Source organism: Monodelphis domestica, chromosome 2, assembly GCF_027887165.1.
Source record: "Monodelphis domestica isolate mMonDom1 chromosome 2, mMonDom1.pri, whole genome shotgun sequence".
Lineage (NCBI taxonomy): Eukaryota > Metazoa > Chordata > Mammalia > Didelphimorphia > Didelphidae > Monodelphis > Monodelphis domestica.
In genome coordinates, this window is record NC_077228.1 from 176,657,691 (window position 1) to 176,673,276 (window position 15,586).

General features: G+C 34.2%; 1 protein-coding gene across 1 annotated transcript in view; it reads right to left on the bottom strand.

Moving 5' to 3' along the window:
• USP32 (ubiquitin specific peptidase 32) overlaps nt 1-15,586 on the bottom strand; it is a 258,739-nt gene that overhangs the window by 46,650 nt on the left and 196,503 nt on the right. The window contains exons 12-16 of the mRNA XM_007481750.2: nt 14,520-14,622; nt 8,910-9,102; nt 7,717-7,892; nt 7,161-7,301; nt 1,583-1,700 (exon numbers count right to left, since the gene is read on the bottom strand). Coding sequence (XP_007481812.2) covers nt 1,583-1,700; nt 7,161-7,301; nt 7,717-7,892; nt 8,910-9,102; nt 14,520-14,622 — 731 coding nt within the window. The remainder of the gene's footprint in view (nt 1-1,582; nt 1,701-7,160; nt 7,302-7,716; nt 7,893-8,909; nt 9,103-14,519; nt 14,623-15,586) is intronic.

The window sequence follows — 15,586 nt, forward strand, 5'->3', positions numbered from 1 at the left end:
TTACATATTGATGGTTTCTTTTTGTTTGATATATTCTTAAAGGCAAAGTTTAATATAATTGACTTTCAAAAGGTGTAGTATATATAAGATTCTTTACAGAGAACAAGAAAAGACATTCCTAAATAAATTTTATGAAGATAAAGCTATCATTCTTTTGAGTTTCAAAGGTTGGGATAGCATTCTTTGCTATATCATTGGGATAGTATTGTTCCTTTATATCTAATCTTACTATTGAAGAGCAAGGGTTAGGTTAAATGACTTGCCACGGGTCACACAGCTAAGAAGTGTCTGAGGTCAAATTTGAACTCAGGTCCTCCCAACTTCCAGGCTGGTGATCTATCTACCTAACTGCTCCTATTGTTAAATTTTTTGTCAATAACAAGAATAGTGAATAATAAGAGTAAAATCCAAAGTCTGTCAACTCAATATAAATAAATGGATGTTCCATAATACATTTGATTTCAACTTTAGAAAAACACACATTTGGTGTGGGGTGAATAATAAGAGTAAATTATACCTATTACTGATGTTAAAATTCATATACAAGGATTATGTTTTCCATAGGAACTTTTTGACTAAACAAAGAACCTTATGCTATATGACAACCAGAGAGAAATGAAAGGAGTTGGATGATTTCCAAAATAAATAAGGTTTTTTAGAGCTTGTATTGCTTTAATGTGAGAATTCCAATAGCTAATGTGTTGATTCTGACCTTAAACAGCAGAGTTAGCATATATTAAATATTATTAGGAAAACATTTACACAGAATTGCAATATGCTTGGGACTTTCTTCAAATGAATGTCACATTCATTTTCACAAACATTTTCTTTGATCTCTATAATACATTGGAATTAGTGTTTTTTCATTTGTTTTTAATCTATAACTTTTTTTAAACAACTTAAAAAGAGAGGGCTAAGAGAATGCATTATATCTGTGTGTCAATGACAGCATATCTTTCAAGTTTTAGCACAGAACCTCTCTCAACCCAAGCTGTTATCATGTTAATCTAATGTTAAGTTTGATCAACAATGAAATTTATGCTGCTACAGAATTCGTTTTAACTATTACCAGGAAATTATAGGTGTAATCCTAGTACTAAAAAGTGCTACTGCTATATATGAGTATAGTGGAAAAGTTCTAAGTAATAGAGAATCAGCAGATGTTCTCAGAAGCACCACAGATTTATCATAACAATGACCTTATTGGGGGAAAATAGTAGCATTTATATAGTATATAAAGTTTGCACAATGCTTTACAAATATCTCTTTCAATACTCCAGATAACCCTGGGAGGTATTATTAAGAAACATTTAAGTGCTTTTTATAAACTTGACTGTTTTAGTTTTGAATTTGCTGTGCTTTCTTTTCTACCTAATCCATACTTGCGCATGATCTTAGATCTAAGCCCCATGTATTAGAATATCTAATGATTTTGCATGAAAACAGATGGGAATGCACATCAGCACAGTGGCACCAGACTTAATTTAGTTTTCACTTTTTTGAGAAACTGTACTGTATTCTTGCTGCATTCTTAAGTTACCTCTAGGTACATGTTGAGGAAACATTCTCAGGCTCATCATACCCATATTCACCCAGATGTTAGACTGCTGTGTCCGGGTAGCAGGTTGCTGTCTCAGGAAGAGAAGATATCGAGGAAACAATTCTAACTCTGGCAGGTCAGTTTTGCTATTCTTGATTACCTGGTGTTTTGAAAATTAAGACAAATGAGCAACTGCTATTAATGAGAATTATAATCAAATTAGGTTTTATACATAAATAAATAGGAGGAAAAAAAATCTTAAAAGAGGTTAGGCACAGGAAGATTACTTTTGGGTTGGAAATCCATTGGTTAAGACGAACCCTGTTAATCCTTTATTATCCTAATCCTTGAAGCTTGTTCTGAGTATTAGGGAAAGGGAGAAATTGGTACTTAGGATTTGCCTGACTCTGACGGGCTACTTTTTTTTTTTCCCAACCATAATCCTAAAATAATTTTCTGAGGAAAGGTTACAAAGAGTAAGAGAGTAGGAAATGGGTTGGTCTAAAGAACAGAAAATGAAAAACATGAATCTGGATATGAATTCAAGGATGACTAGTTCCCATGCAAAGCTCATTTTGTCCAGGATATGACAGGAGCAATCTGATGAAATATGATAATGAATATAAAAGAGCCAATAACTCAAACAGGGTGTCTGGTACTGATGACTGAGTCATTTAGAAAGAATAAGGGAAAGCTAACATGTGAAAGCATCATGGTGTTAGAAAAAGAACAGAAAGAGGTTTTACTAAATTTAATGTCCTCTTTTTGTGGTTACAAAGGTAGGGGGAGGGGGAGGGAGTTGAGAGAAAGAAAGGTGCAATTTGGGTTATGTAACTACAGAAAGGCAATTCCCATTAGATTTTACAAAGAGCTATGGAAATTTAATCAAAATTCCTAGACAAATTCTATTTCCTCTAAGTTCTAAGTTACTCTAAGACTCCAGATGGCCAAAAAAAAAAAAAAGATTTAAAAGCAAGAGGCAACAAAAGTCATTGAAACTATTTTGTCAAATTCAAGTCATTTATCTGTGATATTATATTTTCTGAGTGCCTACTACAGGCTGCATATGACACTAGATTGTACAACATAAGGTGACAGACTTCAAGGAGTTTATAATTTAGGTGGATGAACAAATGTATGCAAATATCTACACTATAACTGTGAGTCTAAAACAGGTTTTTAGAGGAACTTTGACTTTTAAAAATCAATTCCTACAAATACTTTATCTTTTGTGGTAATGTTTGAAATATATTTTAAAATAACATGAAAGTTTTTCAGCCATAAAAAGGCAATTATTGGGAAATAGTATTGATGTTTAGTATTCTAAACTTGGGAGGCATAAAAGTTCATTTACATATTCTTTTGAATCTAGTAAATTCTTAATTTGTTAAATTTAGAAAAAAGAACAATGAATTTGTAGAGCTAACATTAAGCCATGCGGCTTACATGACTCACTGAAAGCAACATTTACCTTACACTCTCAGCTCTAAAATGGCCTTTATTTTAAGAAAACAAGAACATCCTCAAAACAATCTGGTACTGGCAAAGAAATAGAAGGGTGGATTAATGAAATAGATTAGGGGTAAATGATCTCAGCAATTTAGTGATTGTTTAAACCCCAAAATGCCAGCTCTTAGGATAAGAACTCATTATCTGACAAAAACTGATGGGAAAATTGGAAGATAGTATGGCAAAAATTAGGTTTAGATCAATATAGCATAACCTATACGAAGATAAGACCAAAATGGATATATAATTTAAACATAAAGAGTAATATTATATGTAAATTAGAGGAACATAGAATAGTTTACCTTTAACAACTATGGAGAAGGGAAACAAGAGACAGAGAACATTACAGGACAGAAAATGAATAATTTTGATTATATTAAATCAAAAAGGTTTTATACAAACAAAACCAATGCAACAAAGATTAGATGGGAAACAAAAAACTGGGGAAAAAATTTTATAATAAATTTCTCTAACAAAGGTCTCATTTCTCAAATATATAAAGAACTAAGTCAAATTTATAAGAATACAAGTCATCCCTAATTGATAAATGGTCAAAGGATACAAATAAGCAGTTTTCAGATGATGAAATCAAAGCTATCAATAATTATATGAAAAAATATTCCAATTCACTCTTGATTAGAGAAATGCAAATTAAAACAACTCTGAGATACCATCTCAAACCTAAAAGATTGTCCAATATGACAGTAAAGGAAAATGATAAATGCTGGAGGGAATGTGGCAAAATTGGGACACCTAATGCATTGCTGGTGGAGTTGTGAACTGATCCAACCATTTTGAAGGACAATTTAGATTTATGCCCAAAGGGCTATAAAAGAATGCATACCTTTTGATCCAATGATACTACCATCAGGACTGTATCTCAAAGAGATTTTTAAAAAGGGGGGTGCTGTTTGTAGGAAAATTTTTGTAGCTGCTCTTTTTGTGGTGGCAAAAAATTGGAAACAAATGAATGTCCCTCAACTGGGGAATGGATGAACAATTGTGGTATGTGATGATGATAGAATACTATTGTAAGGAATGATGAATAGAATGATTTCAGGAAGATCTGGAAAGACTTACATGAACTGATATAGAGTAAAATAAACAGAATCAGAACATTATACACAGTAATTGCAATATTGTGGAAAGATTAAATGTGACATACTTTGGTACCAACAGCAATACAATGATCCAGGACAATTCTAAGGGACTTATGAAAAAGAATGCTATCCACATCCAGAAAAACTTTTGAAGTGGGAAAACAGATGAAAACACATGACTTATCACTTGTTTATTTGGGTATATGCTTGGAATTTTGATTTTACAAGATTATTCACTTACAAAAATGAATAAATATGGAAATACGTTTTGTGTGATAACACGTGTATAATGGATTGAATTGCTTGTCAGTTCTGTGAGGGAGGAGAGAAGGGAAGGACACAATATGGATCATATATAACTTCAGAAAACTTATGTGAGGAGTCAAAATGGCAGCTTAGGAGCAGCAAAAGCCAAAACCTCCCTGACTATCCTTCCATACCAATCTTTAAAAAGCTCTTCAAAAAAGACAGAAATTGAAACCCAACAACAAGATGGAGCCACAGTACTCTCCTGCTGAAATGCAACTTGAAAGGTAGGCAGAGAGAGTTGGTCTCCACAGTATAACAGAAAGACTGGAAATAAGACTGGGCTAGACGAATTCCCTTTCCTCACCTACTTTGTTGAGACCTGAGATTAGACACAGATTGATTGTGGGATTCCAGAAAACATATGTGAAATTTTATTATTTAAAATATTTTAAAGATAACAAGAACCTAAAATCAAAGAGTTAGAGCTAAAAGGGACTTCAAAGGTCATTGCATTCAACATCCTTTTTATACAGAAGAGGGAACTGAAGACCAGAGGAGATAAATGACTTGTTATAGAGCTAAAAAGCATCTGAATCAGGATTTTACAACAGATTTTCCTGACTCAAAGTCCAACACTTTTCACTACAAAAAAAACTAGTCTAAATACAAAAAAACTAACCTAAATAAAAGGGGAAATATTGTCTATGTAAATCAATGAAGACTCAGAGAGTCAATAATTTACAAACATACAAAATCTAGGTGCTATGATGTCAAATAAAGAAAAAAAATTTTAAAAACCAAGTTTGGGGAAAGAGGAATGGGGACTAACAACCATGTGGATTAGCAAATAATTTATAGGATATGTAATCTCAAGCTTTTATTATACATAACTGTTATGGGGGCGGGGGGGGGAGAAAAACTGGGAGAAAGTGACAATTTGATTGCTAATGCAACCATATCATTTGCACAGACTCCATGAGAAAAATGTTTGATGTCCTCAGCTGAAAGTGATTTCTCCTTCCTCAAATTATTTCTACCTAGGATACTGAATCTGTCTTTTCAGTGATTACATTCTACTTTAATTCATATATGAGATCCTAAGCTTCATAAAGACACAGCATCTGTAATATTATTTCATATCCCCAATGCCTTGCAAAAATGGCACTAAAAAACACATTTGCTTATTTAACACATTTATACAAAACCTTGCTACAAAAATATGACTACTAATAGGTCTAGCCTAGATGTCAACACAAAAGGATGATATACTCAAACACCTTCTTAGAAGGTCATTATCTCTCATCTACTGAGGCAAATGTATACCAAGTACTCTTAGTACATACAGTGCTACAGTTGGTCCCTAGCATAGTAAGGAGTCAACCAAATGGGGTGTTTCTTTTATTACCATAACTTAAATTGCTGGCATAGACACATCATGACTATTTTTATGATATAAGCCCTAAATTCAAAGCCAAAATATAGTATGCCTTGAAAAATGAGGGCAAGGCAGAAAACAATTTAGCAGGTTTAAGTGCCTAACATTTCTAAAATTGGAAACATTTACATACTACTTGGCAATGTAATGAATATTTTTCAGTCAATCTGAAATAAAATAGAGGCAAAGTCCCAGGCCAATAGCAGGTTTATTGATAGAGACTGATATCTCTCAGCAAAGTTGGATCATTAGATTTTCCTCACAATCTAAGACAAAATGAATGAGAATTTTCTCCCTCTTTTATACCCTAAAATTATGTCATTCAAGATCCCACCCCAATATCCAATCACTAGTCATAGGTCTCTATGGGCGGGCCCATTTAGGAAGACTCAACAGGAGGTTTATTTTCTAACAATGATTGGGTGCTGGCTTCTTGAGGAGGTACCTCAGCTTCTAATTGAGTCTTGGTTATTTAGGATGGTCTTCAAATTTACAAATTAGATTACTACCTCATAGTCATGAGAGATACAGTTACCCTCACTCCTCTAGATGTATCCTATATGACCATTTCCAAGGCCCCTACCTCTCATCATCCTGACATGCCTTATATGGTTGACAGAGTTACAGTAAAAAGAGAAAATAGCTAGATTTACTGCATAGTTAGAATTTTCTCTTTCATAAAACATACTTATTGGATTCTATTAATCTTACTATAATTTTGTTAACCACTAATCAATCACAGTCCCAGATTAAATACTTCTTTTGGCTACAAACTGATTATGATAAATGGGGTCTTATTTTAAAAGAGTCAGGGGGTCAGGGATTCTCACGGTGTTCAGGAAATTGCTTATTTAATTTTCATTTTTAAGAAAAATAACAGAAAAAGCACCCAAATTAGAAAGCCCCTTTAGGTATCTACTCCCACTCCCCTCATTTTACAGATGAGACAACCAGGGCCTATAAAGATGACAAGACTTCCCTAACACTATACACAGTTAAGAGAATGGTAGTCAGGACCAGAACTCTTGTTTCCCATGCTCCAAATCAATTTCTCTGCCTTGATGCCACAAAAAAACATTTTGCAAAATAGCATGAGACCTAATAACTTCCATTGATGTCTGTGTAATGGGAATCAAAGTACTTGAGAAGGAAAATGTCAGCTTTTATACAACCAATTTAAAGCACTAGGAATGCTACACTTCAGTGAGATGACAATATGCTTTGTCTACTGAGAGATAGGAAAGTCACCAAAGTATCTTTTACTGACAGTTTTGTTTTTTTAACCTATCCTGAAAGAGAACAAAAAGAAACAAGTGCATGTACTTACCGGTCTAGGAAGGGCCAAATTGGCTCCATACCAATGATAAAGTGCTCTCCACACTGGTTCTGGAACCATTTCATAATCTCTGCCATGGATTAGTTGTGGAGCTTGTTTCAATCGTCCCCCTTCTAGTGTTAGAGATGTAGCCTTTAAGAAAGTTAGACTATGAATATTATTTTTCAGTACAACAGTGGAGGATTGTTTTGGTGGTCAGGAAAAATTTTTAGTTTTCTAGAAATTATTTGACTTCCAAAATAAAACACATATCACAAGGCAAATCATAAAACTTTAATCTCTGAACTTACAAATGTGAACTATTTTTTGATGTATTTGAAAAACTTCAAATTTTAAAGTAGATTACATTTTTCCAATATCTTTGCTCCCCCACAAAACAAAAAACTTAGCATATTTTGAGGGATAAGATACTTAAGGAGCTAGGAATCTCACAAAGTCTATTAATGTCTCAAAATGATCTTTCAAAAACATTCCTACTTGCTATTTATCTAAATAAACTGTTAACTTAAAAAAGAATTGTTTTAATTTAAGATATTAAACTATTTACCTTTACTGGTTCTTGAGTTACCAAAGGCTGGTTATCAATAGCTCCTGGTTTCTGTGGATTGAGTTGTAGTAAGATGTTTCCATTGGATCCAAGTAAACACTGATTGTTATTGTCTGAAGTGTTATGTTGTCTAGCAAAACACATATCAGTCCCTGGGGTGCCAGAATATAGAAAGCCTATAAAGGAAAGAACGGATGGATCTTTTCCTATATTTATTTTAAATAGAAACATGATATATCTTAAATATAATTTTACAGTAAGACAATTTTGCCATTTAGGTAACAAAGGCTTATTATATATATACATATACAGGTGTTAATTCTATCTATGTATCCACACCAGAACTGTCTATCTTAAATTTCTAGAAGGTAAAAACTATGGATGTGTTACTCTTTCTGGAATATCTAAGATACTGTGAGGATGAAATGAGATAATATGTAAAGTGTTTAGCAAATATTAAGGCACTATATATATATATATATATATATGTCAACTACAACTGAGAGAGCATTTTAAGATAGTAATTTTTGCTTAGTCTCAACAGGGACAAAAAGAAACATTTTGAACTGTCACATGATTTGGACAAAACAAATCCTGCAAATTTGTCAAAGATTTTTGCTGTCCTTAGAGATATTTCCTGAGAATTAATTACAAGACCAACAGAGTCTAAGAAACTAAGAATACTTCCATTTTTGTGAATCTGGACCCCTAAAATCTAGGGTCCATAGAGAAATTACCATAAGGGCAATATACTATTATGTAAAGAGATAAAACAGTGAAAATAAATCATAGTGAAAGACCAGGGGAGACTGTGTTTAAATAAAGATGTAACAAGGTATTTAGGAATCTTGTTGTTTTAGACGCTACATTTACAATTACAACTTACTTAGGTTCTTTTGCTTTGTTTTGTTTTTTAAAAGCCTTACCTTCTGTCTTAGAATCAATACTATGTATTGGTTCTAAGGCAAAAGAGTGGTAAGGGCTAGGCAATGGGGGTCAAGTGACTTGCCCAGGGTCACACAGTTGGGAAATGTCTGAGGCTAAATTTGAACCAAGGACCTCCCATCTCGGGGCCTGGCTCTCAATCCACTGAGCCACCCAGCTGCCCACCCCCCTGGAATTTCTTAAAAGCATAGACATCATTAACATATGGCCCAGACTAAATCCAAGTAGAAACAAAAAACTATGCTTACTGTTGCCAGCAGTCTCTGAGGCTTCAGATGCAGTAGAAATATTATCTGACAATTTTTCTTCTGTGGGACTTATATAATTGAGACCTCCACTCATTCTTTCATCCCCCTGTTCCATGGGATGTACTTCTGCACCAAGTGAATGCTTCCCTCCATTAAGAACAGAAGCAGGCTCCATCACAACAGGATGAGAATCCTAACACCAATCAAGTTATAGAGGGAGTTAAAAAAGAGAAAAATACAAATAATCACACGATTTAGAACTCTTAATTACAAAATAACTTGTAGCCCCTTAAGTCACTGAATGGGGCCAAGGTATTTGTATACATAAAAATATTAATAAATTCTAGATGGACAAGAATTCCATCTATTTCTTTCAAACCCCCTTTCCATACCTTATAGTTGGCCCTACATAAAGTTTTCTTCAAATTTTGATAATTCTCTGTAGTACATGAAGTTCACCTCTTCCAATATGGTTTCTGACCCCATCATACAATTGAAATTATATTTCTAAAGTTATCACATCGCCTACCTAATGCTTTTTTCTCATCCTTTTGCCCTCATTAGAGCATTACACCTTTCATTTTTCACTCTCTGAATATTTTCTCCTTCATGGATTTTTGTTCTTTTTCTACCTACCTGGATCTTTCTCATTGGCTCTTTTTAGGTCACCTTCCACATCCTACTCTAGATTTGGGAAAAGGTGGGTAGGGGGTAGAGATCATTCATATCTATACTAGTCACTCTAATCATTCTATAGGTTAAGTTTTGTTCACCTACCATGGGTTTATCAGAACACAGATTCAGTACTTCAAGCTAGGATGTCATCTAGTTCAACCCCACCTCCACCTCACTTTATAAATAAATCGAGGTTAGACAATTTGTCTAAGGTCTTTACAAGTAGTGAGAGAGGTAGGATTTGAACACAGTTTCTTTGACTCCAAAGTCAGGGCCCTTTCCACTGTACTACACTGTCTCTCAACTACATCTCTAGAGAGATGATTTCTAGGGATCACAATATTCATCCTCAGTCTCTCTGTCTCTGTCTCTGTCTGTCTCTCTCTGTCTCTGTCTGTCTCTCTGTCTCTGTCTCTGTCTCTGTCTCTATCTCTCTGTCTCTGTCTCTCTCTCTGTCTCTCTCTGTCTCTCTCTCTCTGTCTCTCTCTCTCTGTCTCTCTCTCTCTCTCTCTCTCTCTCTCTCTCTCTCTCTCTCTCTCTCTCTCTCTCTCTCTCTCTCTCTCTCTCTCTCTCGATCCAGTACCATTTCAGCAACTGTCTATTGGATATTTTGAAATGGATGTCCAATAGGCATCTTAAACTTACCACTGAGAATAAAATTCTCTTATCTTTTCTCCCACTCTCTTCTCACTATAAATTCCTGATTTATGTTAAGGGTAATATTATTTTTTTTTTTACTTAACCAGGTTAACAATCTTGAAATCATCCTTGACTAGCCTACCTTCCTCATTCCACTATTCAATCAGCTTTTAAGTTTTACTGATTACTTTTACAACATATCCTGTATCTATTCCATCTCCACTCACTTTATAACTAACACTAATTTATACTCTTATCATTTTTGCTATAACCACTTAACTAGTTTCCTGGATACAGTTTTTCTTTTCTCTAATCCTCCCTCATAGTCAGTAGGTGGCATAATTAAAACAAAGATATGACCATTTTCATTCCTCTGGCTTAAAGGAGCACCTGAGGCTCTCTAATACTTTCTTGTTTGGTATTTAAAACACCACACCTTGCCTTTATATAATTCCTTTGAAAACATTCTATATTCCATCCCAAGTTGTTTTTATGCACCAACCTTATGTCTTGACTGGGGCTGTCCATGTTGGAGAATGCATTCTTTCACTTAAATTTCTTAGCTTCGCTAGCTTTCATCAAAATTCAGCTTAACAGAAGATTATCCTGATCCTTAGGCCCCTTGTGCTATTGTCTTCCTCAATTCCCATAATTATTTTATATTTAATTTAAATATGTATTTATTTATTTCCCTATCTGTGCACATGCTGCAAATATCAGTTACTTGAGGTGAGAGATTATTTTCTTCATTTTTGAATTTGTATGCCCAGATTAGTGAATGTATGACTGACTGTAAGGGGAGGTGGGTGAATAGTGACAATTTTGTTGTTTTCTTTGTATCCCTCAAGTACTCAGGATAGCTGTATGGCTCTTTTTTTTTTTTTTTAAACTCTTACTTTCTGTCTTAGAATCAATATTGGCTCTTGGTTCTAAGGCAGAAGAGTGGTAAGGGCTAGGCAATGGGGGTTAAGTGACTTGCCCAGGGTCACACAGCTAGCAAGTGTCTGAGGCCACATTTGAACCCAGGATCTCCTGTCTCTGGGTCTGACGCTCAATCCACTGAGTCACCCAGCTGCCCCCTAGTGTATGGCTCTTAATAGGAGTATAATAATGTTTTTTAAAAGAATCATCTATCAATTCTGCACCTTTAAAGGCCTTATTTGAAGAGAACCAGGTGAAACTATATAATTAAATGTTACTCCAATTACTCAGAACTTTGTCAAACTTATATTCCTGAGATATAGAAAAAAGTGGTTCAGTCACATGGGTGGTAGGGCAGTATTGAAGCAGAAAGAGTACTGAAACTTGGGATCTGGACTTTTAGCTCAGTCAATAACTTTGGGGAAATCCTTTAACTTATTCTGGGTTGCAGTTTCCACATCAGGAAATGAGAGAATTGAATTAGATGTATTCAAAAATACCCTTCTTGGTGCTTAAGTTTCATGATTTTTTTATGTTTTAATATATATTCTAGCCTTAACCATTCTGGGTAAGGGAAGGGGGTTGGTAGTTCTCAAACAGTAGGGGAAAAAACCAAACATATCACAATGGGGCCTGAACAAAAGAGATTGCCCCATGATCTCCACTGACATTTCTACAGAGGGAGATTTCACTAAGGGGAGGGGGAAGGGAAGTCTAGCTTGTTATATAAAGGGAAAACATCAATTAGAACTCAGTGAATGGAGAAACAATCAAGTATTCAAAAGCCAAAGTGGATCATAGGAAACTGGGATAAATCACTTTTGCACAGTGACTATTTATTTTCCTATATAAATAATAATTCTTTTGCCCTTTGTGCCTTCCATTTAGAAATTCATAAAACCTTTTTACCACTATATGAATTTTGCTAACTTCCATCAGAGAAAATGAGTACACTTGTGGACATGGTACTTAGTAAAGAACCAACACATTAATAATTAGTAATTTATCAGGCAGATTAAAAAAATGTTTTTAAACACTCTCTTTCAGTCTTAACAACTACAAGAAAGAAGGGCAAGGGTTAGGCAAATAAGCTTAAATGACTTGCCTAAAGTCACATAAATAGGAAGTGTTTGAGGTCAAATTTCAACCCAGGTCCTCTGATTCTGCTCTCAGATGGAATATTCTTTAGAACACAAGTCCAAAGCATTATCTAGTATCTCGAGCATGATGAAATAAACATCACATCATTTGCATATATGTTTCATCTTGGAAATCAATAATTAATACTTTGTTTAGTGTTTTGTATTCAGGGGGAGGTAACTTTTAAAGGAAATATTTACCATATATAATTATTAATGTACAATTTGGAAACTATTATTAACCCATTTACAATTCTTCTTAAAAATTGTCCAACAAATACCTAATAAACCTCTACTTTCTCCTACTGGTCAGTTTTGATTTTTTTTAAAGTACATTTTAAAGCAGCTTTTGCTCAAACAGCAAAAACAGGTAGGGTAAGGGGGAGGACAAGGACGAATAAGAGGTATGTTTCTGAATACCATTTTCCTCTACTTCCACCTATGTAATAGGAAAGACATTTGTTTTATTTAGGCTGGACTAGACCAGAGTGAGTAAAAGTGAGGTCAATTTTTACTTCCCTGCAGCCAGAGGAATAAAAGGCACAAGTCATGGGAAAAATCCTGACTTAGGATGGCTAATTGCCACAATAAATAAGGAGACAAGAGGGGTAGCATTTTATATCCTTTTTAACTTTAAAAGCTGTATTCTTTTAATTTGTTATTAATAAAATTTTTATTTCATATCATGGACTACAAATACCACACTGCATTTTAATTCCCAGTGCTCAATCACTGGACCAACCTTGGTTAGGGCTGACCCTGGAATGACCTAGTTGTTCTCCAATATAAAGGCCTAATGGAAAAAATCAAATTCTTGGCAGAGAAGAACATATCTGGCTGTTTTACAACTGTATTTAGTCCAGAATATGTCTTGGCAGACTGACTCTCAGGTATTTTAGGCATTTTGTAGAGATGCAGAATGAGATTTCCCTTTCTAAAATTCCTCACAATTTTTTCACTGTTACATTCTGTTATATACTGCCAATACTAATATTGCTAACAATTTACAAGAGGCCAGTGTCTCAGTTCTTTGATGATTCTTTGGAGTTTTCCAGAAAAGCCATCATTTCACCTGCCAATAGGCATAAATTTGTATATTCTTGGCTGACGTTTATGTTTTTAATTTCTATCTCTGGTCTCAGATGCCTTCCTACTACTTTAATTCCCCTGTCTGTCATTCAAGGCCCTTCATAGTCTAATACCCCTCTATCTTTCACATTATAACCTTTCATATTACTTTTGTCATAGGTAATCTACTGTGTTTCAGGCCTCAAAAGTGTTGTTAATGTCATTTACAATGTCTACAATGCCCTCCACTCCCTTTCCCTTTTCCTCATGAATTCCTATACATCCTTTAAAGTCCAGTTCAAATGCCCCCTACTTAATTAACCCTTCTCAGACCCCTTGGATTCATAATCATCTTCCTTTTACATTTCCCAACTTTCTAATGAATTTATAACATAATGCAGCATATTATATTTATTTGTGTTTATCTTATCCTTCCAACTAGCCTATAAGTTCCATGAATACACTGAACTTGCTTTATCTAAACTTTTTAATTATCTAATTCACTGCTTAGTATAGTGCCTCCTACATAGGAACCAGTTTAATAAAAGGTTGCTGACTTATCCAACTTGCTTTGCCTTTCTTAGCTACCATTTTACTCTCAAGGAATGTCCTTCTAATCAATTGCCTATTGATTTGGAAGGCAATGCAAATAAATCCACTCACTGATTCTATATCAGAAAAAGCACTTACCTACAAGCCAATAAAAACAGATTAAAATTACAGTAAAGTCAGAGTCAGTAAAAATGGATTAGAATCCCATCTCTTCATTTAATAAGTGAGCAAGTCACTTAACCTGCAATAGGGCTCTATATTAGATGATTCTTAGAGCTCTTTAAAATTTATATTCCTTATTCCTATACCTAAATAGGCAACTCTAAAATGGTAAGCCATCCCCTCCTCAAAAGGGGATGTGGTTATATACTCCTCTCTTTTGACTTGGACAATGACAATAATAATGTCTAAAGTTTGAAGTTATCTATAATCAGTATCTTTCCCAGGCACAAACATGTTGGAAAAACTATCTTAACTAAAGGTCCCTCTCAGGTATAAGATGAAAAGAGCTTTATATATGTCATTGAATAATGAAAGGATTTTATTAATGGATAGTGATTGTATAGATTTCTTTGAAGATGCAATTTAAAATGTGTAAAGTGAATATTATACTTACATATTTGACATATTCTTTCCATTGCTGCCACCACTGCATGGAAATGATAAACCAGTTGTGTCCTGGTTGCAAGCCGTACCTGCTCTCTCTTTCTAACCAACCCCTAAACAAAAGAAATACTTGTGTCAAATAGAAAACTAGAATATGGGAACCATAATAAGAACAAATCACCAAATAAAGAGTTCTTAAAGTTGAAAAACAAACTAATAATGTTACTTACATTTTCTTATGCCTAATTAGGAATATCCAGAACTAGTATGAATTTTTTTTTTAATCGTGAGTTAAATAGCTTCTTAATAATGGCTGATCTAGGAGTTTAACCATCATAAATAGTTGTCAATTCCATGGCATTTTAAATAGTTCTTTTCAGCTACTAATTGATTTTCATATGTTTGTTTATTTATTAAAACTTATTCCTAGGTATTTCAGCCCCTTCCTCTACTCTCCACACCATAAAAGATATCACCCTCCCACCCACCCCTCAAATGTGTGTATATTAATTCTTTGGTATATATGTTTTCTTAGTTCTACTTGTTTCACTCATCATTTCTTCATGTAGATCTTTCCAAGTTTTTTAAAAATTAAACTGCTCATCATTTCTTATGGCACAGCAATATTACATCACAAATATATACCACAATTTGTTTAGCCATTCCCCAAATTATGGATATATCCTCAATTTCCAGATTTTTGTCACAATGAAGTGAGCTGCTATAAATATTCTGGAACATATAGGTTCTTTTCCTTTTTCTTGATCTCCTTATGAAACAGACCCACCAATAGTATTGGCTGGATCTAAAAGTATACAATTTTAAAACCCTGGGCATAATTCCAAAATGTTCTTCAAAATGATTGGATCAGTTCACAGTTCCACCTACACTGTATTAGTGCCCTCATTATTCTACATTCTCTGCAACATTTCTCATTTTGCCCGTTTATCCCATCTGATAGGTGCAAGATAGTATCTCAGAATTGTTTTGATTTGCATTTTTCAACTCAGTAGTGATATAGAGCATTTTAAAATATACCTATATATGGCTTTGATCTCTTCATCCAAAAACTGTCTG